This window comes from Bombus vancouverensis, chromosome 9 (assembly GCF_051014615.1).
Source record: "Bombus vancouverensis nearcticus chromosome 9, iyBomVanc1_principal, whole genome shotgun sequence".
Classification (NCBI taxonomy): domain Eukaryota; kingdom Metazoa; phylum Arthropoda; class Insecta; order Hymenoptera; family Apidae; genus Bombus; species Bombus vancouverensis.
The window spans coordinates 16,552,097-16,564,943 of record NC_134919.1 but is presented as its reverse complement, the minus strand read 5'-3'; the positions used below and the strand labels follow the sequence as shown (position 1 = coordinate 16,564,943).

At 38.8% G+C, this 12,847-nt stretch overlaps 1 protein-coding gene across 2 annotated transcripts in view; it reads left to right on the top strand.

Annotated features, from left to right (window-relative positions):
* LOC117158891 (uncharacterized) overlaps positions 1–12,847 on the top strand; it is a 56,298-nt gene that overhangs the window by 40,424 nt on the left and 3,027 nt on the right. Inside the window, exons 3-7 of one of the 2 annotated variants that reach the window (XM_033338273.2) lie at positions 672–837; positions 3,162–3,302; positions 4,176–4,300; positions 4,445–11,086; positions 12,232–12,640. In XM_033338273.2, the coding sequence (XP_033194164.2) occupies positions 672–837; positions 3,162–3,302; positions 4,176–4,300; positions 4,445–11,086; positions 12,232–12,640 (7,483 nt within the window). The remainder of the gene's footprint in view (positions 1–671; positions 838–3,161; positions 3,303–4,175; positions 4,301–4,444; positions 11,087–12,231; positions 12,641–12,847) is intronic. The other variant, XM_033338274.2, reaches the window with a different exon arrangement.

The following is a 12,847-nucleotide window of genomic DNA, read 5'->3' as shown; positions in this document are numbered from 1 at the left end:
CTTTTGAACTACGTCCGAGTAAACATGTAATTAACCAACTTCTTTCTCTATAAACAACGACTTTGCAGCACGCGAGGTTCCGCCCCATAAATAAATACTTTAATACCACGTGTAATTTCCACACCTGTAAATTACATAACCCCGAAGGCATTATAACGCATGCATGTGATTGAGTATAAGTTTGAGATCACTATACTCTCAGTTGTACTAAAAAAAAAAAAAAAAAAAGAAGAAATCTATTTGAAAAATGACTGATAGCCATGAATGTGTAATATATTATTACTTATTAATTACATAAAATAATGTCTAGTTAGGTTACATAAATGATACTTCATGCCTTGGAACTGTGACTTAACGATCATTTTATAACACCATTAAATAATGGTTAATAGCTCTTAAATACTAAAGTTCCACAAATCTAATAATGAAACGGGGTTTTCCGGTCTTTTTCACCGATTTTTCCCTGATATATGAGGAAGAGTAGAATATTTACATGGATAAAGGCTCGCTTTTTTTGTTGCATTAGAATATATTTCTTCACTTTGAATTCTTTGGTACACCTGAACACCTTGAAATTTGACAAGTCACCGATTGAAATTTCTTTCAATGAAAATTCGACGCTGATCTCAATTTCTACAATCGACATTTTAATAATTTCCTATTATCGATAGACACTGGAAAAAAGGAGCAAATCGAAGCCGTAAACTTGGAACTGGTCTCGATGAGGCCTTACGCGGGCAACAATCTACAGACAAAGGGTCAAGAGGCTTGCGAGGTGCCAGCTGATCCCTACGAAGAGTACTTCGTTCCAGTAAACGAGCATCGAAAGTACATCAGGTAACGAACGGCTGAAAAATATTCTTCTACTCTCTGTGTTCTCTTCCTGGCTACTGTTTAACATTCGATCGTGTTCACCAGTCCGGGGCGTTGCGAGATCGCTCGATTTTTTTAACGAAGAAATATGATAAACGAATATCAAGAAGATTGAGCAGAATAGAATAACCAAGCGGATGCATTAATTTTTTTTGAAAATAATCCTCTAGTTCGCATAAACATGAAACCTGATTTCGTTGGCATTTTAATATTCATCTCGTGTCTTTTACGCGTCCTCCATTTCTCCGTCTGCCACACACGTTAATGTATTACTAGATTTTACGCGTTTACAGTGGAATCTAAATTAAGCAAGCCCGAATTTAAAGCGTTTCGGAAACAAGCTCCTCAAATAAGAATTTACAAAGCTCGTTAATGTTTCAACAATCGAGAAGTAGCACCATTAATTTTCCGTATTGATAAATACCAATAGAATTAAACAATTAGTATTCTCGTAATTAGTAAAATACACGATAGAACAAACCATAAACAGAAATCGATAATTATTTTAATATTGCACAATTCATTCCAAATAAAAAAATGATTCAAATAATTGCGAATATATAGTAATAAAGAAAATGCAAATTAAAATGAAACAAAAATATTGCGGATACTGGCGGAGCGAACAAAGGTCCTCGGATGTTGCGGATTACATTCACCGATGAAGGAGTTTGCGAAACGAACGTGTCACAATGTTTCATAGCAGAACGCAGGAGTGACCGTCTTTCGTCAGAAATAGAACTATGCATTGACCACGAATTATTTTATACTCCATTATGAATAATTTTTATTCCGATTACCTTAGTGATAACAACAATGATAATAATTTTTGGCGATGTTCCCATGGCGGCAACAAAAATAAAAAGATTTACGTTATAAGAAGGCAACCACAAAACTATTCACAGTATAACGAAACATCAAATATTTCCGTCTCTGTGTCTGACACCAAGACCATTTTGCGCGATTAAAGTAACGTTATTAATGAAATATTGCAAGTTATCGATATTGGTACATTTTCTTGTATATGCAACAAATTTTGATAATGAAAGAAATAAAATTTTACAAATTCCGGGTTGTATAATTATCCTATACGACGTAAAATTGTAAAATTATGAGAAAGAATGTGAAATACAAGAAATTTTTACGCCAAAGATATAAATGTTTCTTAAATTGTTCATTCTGAATTCTTCGTCATTTTATTACACAATTTTTTAAACAATATTTTGGTCTGCAAGAACTGAGTAGTGTTGCGTAGTTGTTCCTTTCTTTCTTTGTTTTTTATTGCTTGCTTCTCGTTTGAGATTAGCGTCGAGATGATTTAAAAAGCATATGCATTTCAAAGATCTTTTTAGAAAAAGTTACAACAAGTTGATTTATGCTGTTTGCCCGTTTAGCACGGTCATATGAAATACCTTCGCGAGGCTACAAGTTATATGCGAATGTTATCAACTTGCTAGAAGAGCAAGTAGTGTGTTCGTAAGAGAGAAGTGCACGGAGAAATAGTTGGAACATTATTTTTCGTACGGAGCATATACGAACAATGTTTATTAATTGTGATTTTCATAAATAACTTTTCACTTTTGATAGTCTTTCTATCATCTTCCTTTCTCATAATGCATTGCATCATTAGAGATGAATGAACCAGAATCAATATAAAAATGATACAAATCCGAGATAAAAGCATTATGTAGGATATCTAATTTATCTTGAGGAAAAATAGTACAAATACTTTTGTTTATAATAGCGATAACATCTAATGTTATAGTAATAACATCTAATACAAATTTTTGTCACTTATATCACTCCCCCTGTGACGTTCTCAAATATGAATATCAAATCTCACAGTATCACTTATGCAAAATCGCAGCTCACAAAACCCGATAAAAGGACAAAAACCAAAGATGGAATTTCTCTTACAACAATACCTTCGCCCATTAATGCACATCAAAATTAATCAAAATTTCTGTCAATAAATCAGGGTTAACGATAAAAGATGATGAAAGATATAGAGAAACAAAGTCTTCGAACCTGCATCTGATCGCACAAACCATGAAACAGAGTACATGCTCCATGCGAGATCGTTCGCCTAGCGGCCTAGCGTAACGTTAGAGCCACAGCATTCAGCTTCACCGCCGCTGACCGCGAGGTTACAGCTCACACGAAACAAACACATACATATATACACAGATACAGGCACACAGAGACATACGTACATATACGTATAACATAGAGGCCAGCAGCAAGCTGAGTAGAGAGTTAGAGACGGTGTTTTCTGTTGTCACGATACCTAGCAGGGGTCCCGAGGCCGAGGTTGAAACAACCGTGGCTGGAGTACGTTTTGATTTGGGCCCCGGCGTCGGCCGTGAGGGACTCAGCCTGAGAGACCCTGCCGCCGGACTGGTCGACTATTCCCACTGGCTGACAGCCCTCAGGTACATTGAAGGATGCTTACGAGGATGAGGAACGGGGCAGAGAGAAGCTGCTGATCGATGAACGAAATGGTGGATGCGCACGATTCGCGAACTAACCCGCTTACACCCCTGCTACTCGCCCTATTTTTCTTGTATTTTTCCCTTTTTTTAATCAACGATAGCAATGGCTGAGCCTGACGATACATGTATATGTATAAGCGACAGAATGCCACAAGCAATTCACAAATTTCCACCTTGCAAAATGCACCGGGATGATATACTAGAAAACAGCTACGATGGATAGGCTGAAGAATGTCAGTCTGTTATACTTTTCTTTCTTTTCTTTTTTTTTTTGTATGCCTGTGACAGGTGCTTCAGGATTCACGAATCTTGTAATTGCTACACATAGCATCATCATCATCATCATCATCATCATCATCATCATCATCATCATCATCAAAGAGTCGATACACTCTAATAGACATTTATTCGCAAAGAAACGATTACAACACTACCTCAGAAGCAGACTCCCCACGCGTGGACACTGACCGCTAATATTCGATCGTCGCGATAAAACGGACTTCGATTGATTCGAAAACCGAAAATGATTTTTGAATCAAAGTTTAAGAGTCGAGAGGGTTGAAAGAACACGATGGATTATGGGTATGGAAGAACTTTAGTTCCGGAATAAAGATTAGATGATCGCGATGAGTCATTTAGAATATGGTGTCTGTTCGTCTAGGGAAGCTTCTAATACCATGGTCGCTGAAGAAGGTCTCGGAACACTGACAAGCACAGTGCTGTATAAAATACGCTTCTTTTGGGTCTAGGATGGGGGTGAATTGATAAAGTTCGTAACTATTGTTGTTAACTATGGGTGAAACTGTGTTACAGAGGCGAGAAACTTTATGTAACGAAGGACAAGAGATCAAGGAGTTCGTACTGGAGAAGGATGGCTTGCTGGGGATGTGGACTGATGGTTCTACTGGTAGCGGTCATCATTGCCATTTTGGCCGCAAGTAAGAGTCTTTTGAAGCATATAGTTTCTCTAAACTCTTTTAAATTATTCATTTTTGAAGATGCGAAATGTAATATATAGTTAGAAAAATTTTTTTAAGTTTTGAAATCCTACATAACTAAATAAAGGATTGATTCTGCCCTAGCTGGAGTGATCCTAACGCAAGAAGCATCAGAACCCTTGGAAAATCTCCAGCAAACCAATTCCCGGCAATTTGGTGACGTACGAACCGCAGGAAGTCAAGAGTACGTGAAAGATCCGCCATCGAGTCCGCCACCTGCGACTTCAAGCTTCCCACCCTGGCCAACTACCGATGAAACCATTTACAACACCGTTCCAAGTGCCTTAGACGGTATATTAAAACTAGACGACTTCCATTGGGACAATGATTTCAGCAATCCAAAGTCGAGAGTGTACAGACAAGTCAGTTCAGAGATAGAAGAAAATTTGAGGAATATGTTACAACAGCCCCCAAACAATACAACAGTCATCAAGGTATACGACATAAACAGGGATGGTGAAGTGAGGTTTAGGATAAGCTATCCGTCACGTTCAATGCCCGAAGAAATGCAACAGCTGATCGAGCAAACGCTACAGAAGAGTGGCAACATAATTGGACAATATCATTTGAATAGTTTAAGAGTGAATAAATTGGTTGATCAGTGTCAGAGTGGAAATCTCCAGTGTTCAGAAAGGTGCGAATACGATTACTCTAAAGGTCTGTTTGTTTGCTCCTGTGGAGTTGGAAAGGTATTGGACAGTGATGAAAAGAACTGCATTGATGAAAATGATTTGAGTAATGTAGAAATGGATGATGAGATACCGGAATCTAATACGGAAGTGGTGCACGATTATGTTCAGGGAAGGAGTAGAGGCCCTGGTACTGTATTTGAACCTAGAAGGCCTGATAATTGGGATCATTTGGACTTCACTACCGAGTCAACGCATAATAGACATGCCTCACCGCAAGGTAATGAACATGAGTTTCATGTACAACCACATGATTCTTCGCCGGGACCAGAGCCTACACAGATGACTACGACAGAACAGAATCGTGAGTTTAATGGGGAATCTGATCCAATAAACTGGATGCATGATCATTCATCACATGGTCACTCGACTCCTGACCATTCAACACATGATCAATCAAATCATGATCATTCAGCACATGAGCATTCGGAATACGATTATTCTACTCATGATCATTCAGCACATGACCACTCGATACATGACCAATCAGAAGATGACCATTCGATGCGCGAATATTCGAGTGAGTACCCTACCGAACCAAAAATTGAACCAGAATCTAGTTCTAAACCGGAACCATCTGTAGAACCAGAACCTTCTGCGGAACCAGAACCTTCTGCGGAACCAGAACCTTCTGCGGAACCAGAACCATCTGCGGAACCTGAACCTTCTGCGGAACCTGAACCTTCTGCGGAACCAGAACCTTCTGCGGAACCAGAACCTTCTGCGGAACCAGAACCTTCTGCGGAACCAGAACCTTCTGCGGAACCAGAACCTTCTGCGGAACCAGAACCATCTGCGGAACCAGAACCTTCTGCGGAACCTGAACCTTCTGCGGAACCAGAACCTTCTGCGGAACCAGAACCTTCTGCGGAACCAGAACCTTCTGCGGAACCAGAACCTTCTGCGGAACCAGAACCTTCTGCGGAACCAGAACCTTCTGCGGAACCAGAACCTTCTGCGGAACCAGAACCTTCTGCGGAACCAGAACCTTCTGCGGAACCAGAACCTTCTGCGGAACCAGAACCTTCTGCGGAACCAGAACCTTCTGCGGAACCAGAACCTTCTGCGGAACCTGAACCTTCTACGGAACCTGAACCTTCTGCGGAACCTGAACCATCTGCTGAGCCTGAACCTTCTGCTGAGCTAAAGCCAAATGTTGAACCCGAATTTCCTGTTGAGCCAGAGCCTTCTACAGAGCCAGAACCATCTGCAGAGCCAGAGCCTTCTGTACAGCCAGAATCTACCTCCCAACCAGAATCTCCTGCAGAAGCAGAGCCTTCTTCTCAATCAGGGTCTCCTGCAGAACCAAAGTTTTCTTCTGAATCAGAGTCTTCTACGGAACCAATGCCTTCTTCTCAATCAGAGTCTCCTGCAGAAGCAGAACTTCCTTCTCAATCAGAGCCTCCTACAAAGCCAGAGCCTGCTGCAGAGCCAGAGTCCTCTTCCCAACCAGAGCCTGCTGCAGAGTCAGAGCCCTCTTCTCAACCAGAACCTTCTGCAGAACCAGAGCCCTCTTCTCAACCAGAACTTTCTGCAGAACCAGTTCTTTCTTCTGAACCAGAGTCTCCTGCGGTGACAGAATCTACTTCTCAAACAGAACCTCCCACTAAACCAAAGTCTACAACTAAATTAGAAGTAAACAATATGGAATCTCCTAACACAGAAACTATGGCCAATATTGAACCAGAGTCTTCTGCTGAATCCAAACCTTCAATTGAAGTGGAATCTTCCCTTAAACATCAGTCATCAGCTGAAGCAGAATCTTCAACTGAAGTAACACCAATTGCTGAACCAAACCCTACTAATGACTCAGAATCGTCAACAAAATCTGCAGTAACTGAACATCCTGTATTATCTTCTCAGCCAGATTTTACTGCCAGACCTGAAAAACTTGGAACTGAGACTGCTATAGAACATGAATCACCAATTTCATCATCCACAGAACCCGAATTTCCCGTCGATGAAAAGTCTCATCAAAATGTACCTATTATAGAACATTCTACCGAAATACAAAACACAATGAGGCCAATAGAGTCCGCAGAAGAAACTCCTGGTAAAACAGAATCCTCTACTGAATCTGCGACTATGAATAAAATGTCTGTTGAAACAATTACCGAATCAACTTACACTGAATTACCTAGTATGACGAAGGAAGCAGAATCTCCAGTTGAATTTTCGACTACAATATCTATGATCGAGAAAGAAATGGTAAATACTTTTACACCTAACGCTCCTATAAATATAGGGTCAGAAACTACAATATCAATGATGCCTGAAGTGACCACATTGCCAAGTAATGAGAAATCTGTCGATGAAATAGCAAGTAATGATACACCCTTACCAGTGATACCTTTGATGCCTGATACCGAAGAGGCTGTAATGTCAAATCATTCCGAGGATCACTTCGAATCAACTGTTACGACAATGGATACGACAATGGTGAAGGATGATAATAAAGATAAAATAACAACAATGACCTCTATTAAGATGGATATAGAAGAAACAGCGAAGGTTGAACACGGCACTGAGACTAACATGTCACAGGATGAAGCAACTGAAGCTACTACAATGAATATAAGTAAGGAGGAGTCTGAAATTATGAACTCTTCGTCCGAATCTAATTCCGTCTCCCTGTCTAGCACACAGTCCTCAGTTTCTGAGGAATTCACTCTAAAACCTGAAACGACTCCTCTTGTAGTAGATAACAAATTAGAAAACGTTACTGAAATAAATACCATCGTAGAGAACAGTACTACAGAAGCAAGTAACGAAGTACCTAAATCAATATTATCTGGCGAATCTTCAGTTGTGCCAGAATCACTTATGCATGAAACCAACGAAACTAACATCATTGAGCACATGCCAACGACTGTCTTTCCTAAATTACCAAAAAATTTTGGTCACAATGTAGAACCTTTGTTAGAACCTCTTAAAAACAATACAGGAGAGGAACACATTATGTTAATTCCAAAAACTGAATATACAGCAGAAATACATGATCCTCATGCGATAATTCCTCAACTAATTCCTGAACAAAGCGTCCAATCTTCTAATACATCCTCAAGCGGTGTTCCTGAAGGTTCAATTGTAGAAAATAAAATTCAATCTTCTACAGAAGCTATTCAAACAGTTCTACACCGTTCCACGATTCATCCTGAACAGAATGTAGTTTCTTCAGGCGATCCCCTTCGTTATGAAGACAATTTAGATCATTCAACCAATCATCCTCTGCATCCAGCAATGTTCCCTGAAAATGCAATCGAACAAACTACAGAGAAATTTGATCCAGCTTATGATAAACACGTAGATGATATGTCTCCCTTCTTGCCAGATATTCAAAAGGAAAAAGAAGTGAAGAAAGCCCCCAGATTGGATAAAGATGAGCAGGATGTACCCAATCCTTTCGAAGGACACGTCGAAGATGTTGTTACTTACAAATCCACAGAACAAAGTATGAATGACACTAACGTGAAGGATTCTCTGAATGATGTTCACGTAGAAACACATGATGTCAAAATACCTGAAGAACAGGAAAAGGAAAAGAATAGTGTGAAAAATGTGATGACTGGAAATGAAGTGGGTCGTGGTTTCAAGAGTGATGGTTTGGACGTTGTTGAAATTAATAACACGGAGTCTGGAATTCAAAATGGACTACATAATTATGATATTAATAAGCCAACTGAGGATGAAGAGTATGCTATAAATGAGAAGGAGAGTAGAGAAGGTTCCGAGGAAGATGAAGAGGCGTTAAGAGTAATACCATTGGAGGAACAGTTCAAGGAAACTGAAACCGCTGTGAATAATGCAGATAAGAATAAATCAGGAACCACAACAGAATCTAACGTAGTTACCACTATTCCAACGGAAGAAAACGAAAAACAATCAAAAGATTCTATGAATAATGTTACTGCTTCTGAGAAACCTGAAGAAAACGCAGTAGAAGATCAATATAACGATATAAACGATGATACTTTGTCTAAAGGGTATCAACAGGATGACTCGGATATACGAGGGAAAGTTAAGGATGAATCTGATAGATTAGTAACAAATGATGACGAGAAATCGTCCAAGATGACAGATATACCTTACACAAACGATAACATGAACGTTACAACGAATGATACCGAAAGTGTCCCAGATAACCATACAGAGGATGCTAAATTAACCACGCAAATACCAGTGTTACCATTGGAGATACAGCAAGAAATGTCTACAACTGAAAAAATCGAAAGCACAACTGTAACTGAAGAGAATCCTCGAAAAGACAATAATACAGAACATGAGAATAGCGTTCAGGTTAGTATGGAGGATACCACGACAGTTCAGGTACCGACAACTCACATGATGCCATTAGAAACCAAAACCACTGCTCAGGTACCAATATTGCCAGAAGAACTGCAAACTACTGAAAGTGACGTATTGTTAACCACCTCCACAATGAAGCCAGACGCTGAAGTGAAAACTAGTGATTTAGAAAATGTACGTTCTAATAATATGGAAGTTGAACAGACGGACTCTTCAAAACCCAATACTGATGAGATGAATAATAATTCGGCTGAAGATTTGGTAACTAGTGGTGATGAAAAAGTGAATGTTCAGAATGGCACTGCAGTCGATCTGATGACCAGTGCAGTGGAACATGTAAACAACACAAGTATTAATAACACATTGTTAGAACCAAATATTTCAGTACTAGATAATACAAGTGAGGAAAATGTGACTACAATGAACGTAGAGAAAAATATGCAGAAGAATTTAACAGAAGATTCAACGGAAGTACATAAACAGACGTCTGAGAGTTCCAGTACGACAGAGGATATTAGACCAGTTACCGAGATATTGGAAGATGACACCGAACCTATAGGATTCGATTATAAAATACATTTTATCACCACTACACCTAAGACTATGTTACCCAACTTGGATGCGGACGAATTGTCGGAAGAAAGCTTAAGAGTGATTCCATTGGAGAAGAGTTTGGAAGTGAAGAAGAAGTCAGTGGACAAGAAAGTTATTGATAAATACAAACACAAGAAAGAGAAGGAATTAAACTTGGAAGAGGACGAGGGTGAAAATATATCAACAGAGATTCCAGAATCGGCTACGGTATTCTCTACTGAAATACCACAAATATTTGCTGAAAAGGAAAAAGCTCAAGAAGAGAACCATACTGCGACTAATACAGACATCCACGTAGAAGAAAATTCTGCACCTGTTCCACAATTGAAGATCATCGAAACGACCAGCGGATCAAACCAAATAAATGTACAAACGTCCGAAACCTCTTCTAATGAAAAAGAGAGTCTGAATGACAAAACAAGCATAACAGTCCCAGACAGTTCAAAGAAGTATCCTAGCTTCATACCGGTTTCGGAGAAGATAGAAGAGCCAGAACCGGTTACAGAGCCATTCGTAGTTCTCCGAAACTTCAATTTCCATCGATCAGGCGTAGATTTTACAACAGAAAATCCAGTCATCAATGGACCATCTAACGAAGGCCATACAGCTATAGAACCAGGACAAGTGATTGAAATAAATGGAGAACCGAACCAGACAGGTTCACAGTCTTCAGTATTTCCTTCGAATCAATCGTCAATAGTGTCGACTGCACAGGAAGCAAATCACGTTGCGAAAGAGAGCATCGACACGACAGTTCCACCGTCCACGCAAACTAAATTACCGGATGCAGTTGTGGAAAGTACTAGCCATATCGATGTTTCTTTCCTCAATATCCCTCCAAGTACTGTTTTCTCGAAATGTACAACTGGCCAGTTCCAATGTGTCAATGGAACATCCAGGGATGGCGCATACTGCGTGAAACTATCAGCGAAATGCGACTCTGAGAATGATTGTTCCGATGGTTCGGATGAATTAAATTGTAAGGAGGAAGGTTGTCCAGGAAACTTTCAGTGCGCAAGCGGTCAATGTCTAAAGCGAGACCTGGTGTGCAATAAAATTGTCGACTGTGATGATGGAAGTGATGAAAAGAATTGCGAAGAATGGAAGTGTCAATTCGATGAATTTAGATGTCCCAGTGGTAAGTTTTTGGAATGTATACTATCAGTCATAAATACACTGTGTGTACTCGAATGAAGTACTGAAACGCTACGACTTCATAACTAGAAAATAAAAGTAATGGAAAACACACAATTTATGCTAAATATCAATAACTATCTTAATACTTGTGGACCGTGATATTTTTATATGAAGGATCATTAAATGCAAATTAGAAGGACAATTATCGGTGGAAAAAAGTGAAAGGAAAAACTTGGTATAATATACGATCGACTTAATGGCTTCTCGTTTAATATTCAATACAGGTTTTGTAATAATTTGAACGAAGAATGTTCTAATATCGGACGAGATGTTTCTTTCCTAGCACGGGTTATCGGTGTCACTAGTTATCATTCGAGCAAATTGCTTCATCTTTTAGAGTATTTGGAACTACCGGATGCTTCTCGAAATTGTAAAAATAGATTGAAAGAAGCTCTGTCTGTTCTGTAATAAATTGTGGCTATTTGTTTTATCTACTCGACTGACAACCCATTTAATTTGTTTCGCAAGTATCGTGTTTACTCTGAGATATATTTTTAAATCTACGGTAGACTAATCTAGGACAAAAGTTGTTCTTATTTAATGTAGGATCAAATTCATCGTCAATTTCACCTTCAAAATTAATTTGTCATTTTTATTCCTGAATTATATAGAACTTGACATTAAGTTGAATCATCAAAAAATAACAAATAAATAATAATACAATAATAATAATACAACAGAACACGAATTTTTTACAACTTATGTAGTATCGTAAATATAATAATTAGTTTATTAATAACAAATGGATTAAACAGAAAACAATGGTTATTCAACATGAACTAATCGTAACAATGTATTATAATTAATTAACAACTCTCGTCAACACAGATTCAACTCTCTTTCGACAACGCTAACAACACTATCTCGACAATGCAATCCGCACTCTCTGGCTTCTCAACTCATACTGCCGTTAATTCGTTTATATCCCTTAGCAACCCTTTGTCTTTTGTCTTAGCCTCGTATCTTTTGTTTAAACCCCATCATGCACATGCTCGGCAACCGCTTGTTTATAATTCGCACGACACCCCCCCCCCAGGCCCCTCGTCCACGATACTACACTTATATTATAATTATTTCTAATTTTAGGAAGATGCATCCCAGGCATCTGGCAATGCGATGGTCGACCAGACTGCGAGGATCACCGAGATGAATACAATTGTGCCGAAAGTTGTGGAAACGACGAGTATCTTTGCCCAACAGAAAAATGGTGCATACCATTAACGTGGCACTGCAACGGGATTAGAGAATGTGCTAATGGAGAGGACGAAAAATTATGCGATTGCGCTCTTGATCAGTTCAAGTGTCAAACAGGCGGATGTGTGCCTGAAAATCAAGTCTGTGATGGGATAGAACATTGTCCTGATCATTCTGACGAATGGAACTGTTTAATGACAAATATGACTATGGAGAAAAAGTCATCAGATGGACAAGGAGAAGATAACATCGAGAATAGTGGTGTTCAGGAATTTGGTGGAAGTTCTTTATTAAAAATAAGGTAAAAAAAATGTTGAAATTGAAATTACAAATCTTGGATTAAAAATCGAATAATCAAAAAAAAAAAAAATCCGAAGAATTTTTAATTGAGACTGGAATTCATTACTTTCTTGTTGAGAAAGTATAGAAATGGCATAGTGATCTTTTTAATATTCTAACGTATTTTATTCCGTTTCAATATTAGAAGTAATCTGTTGTAGCCGAACAA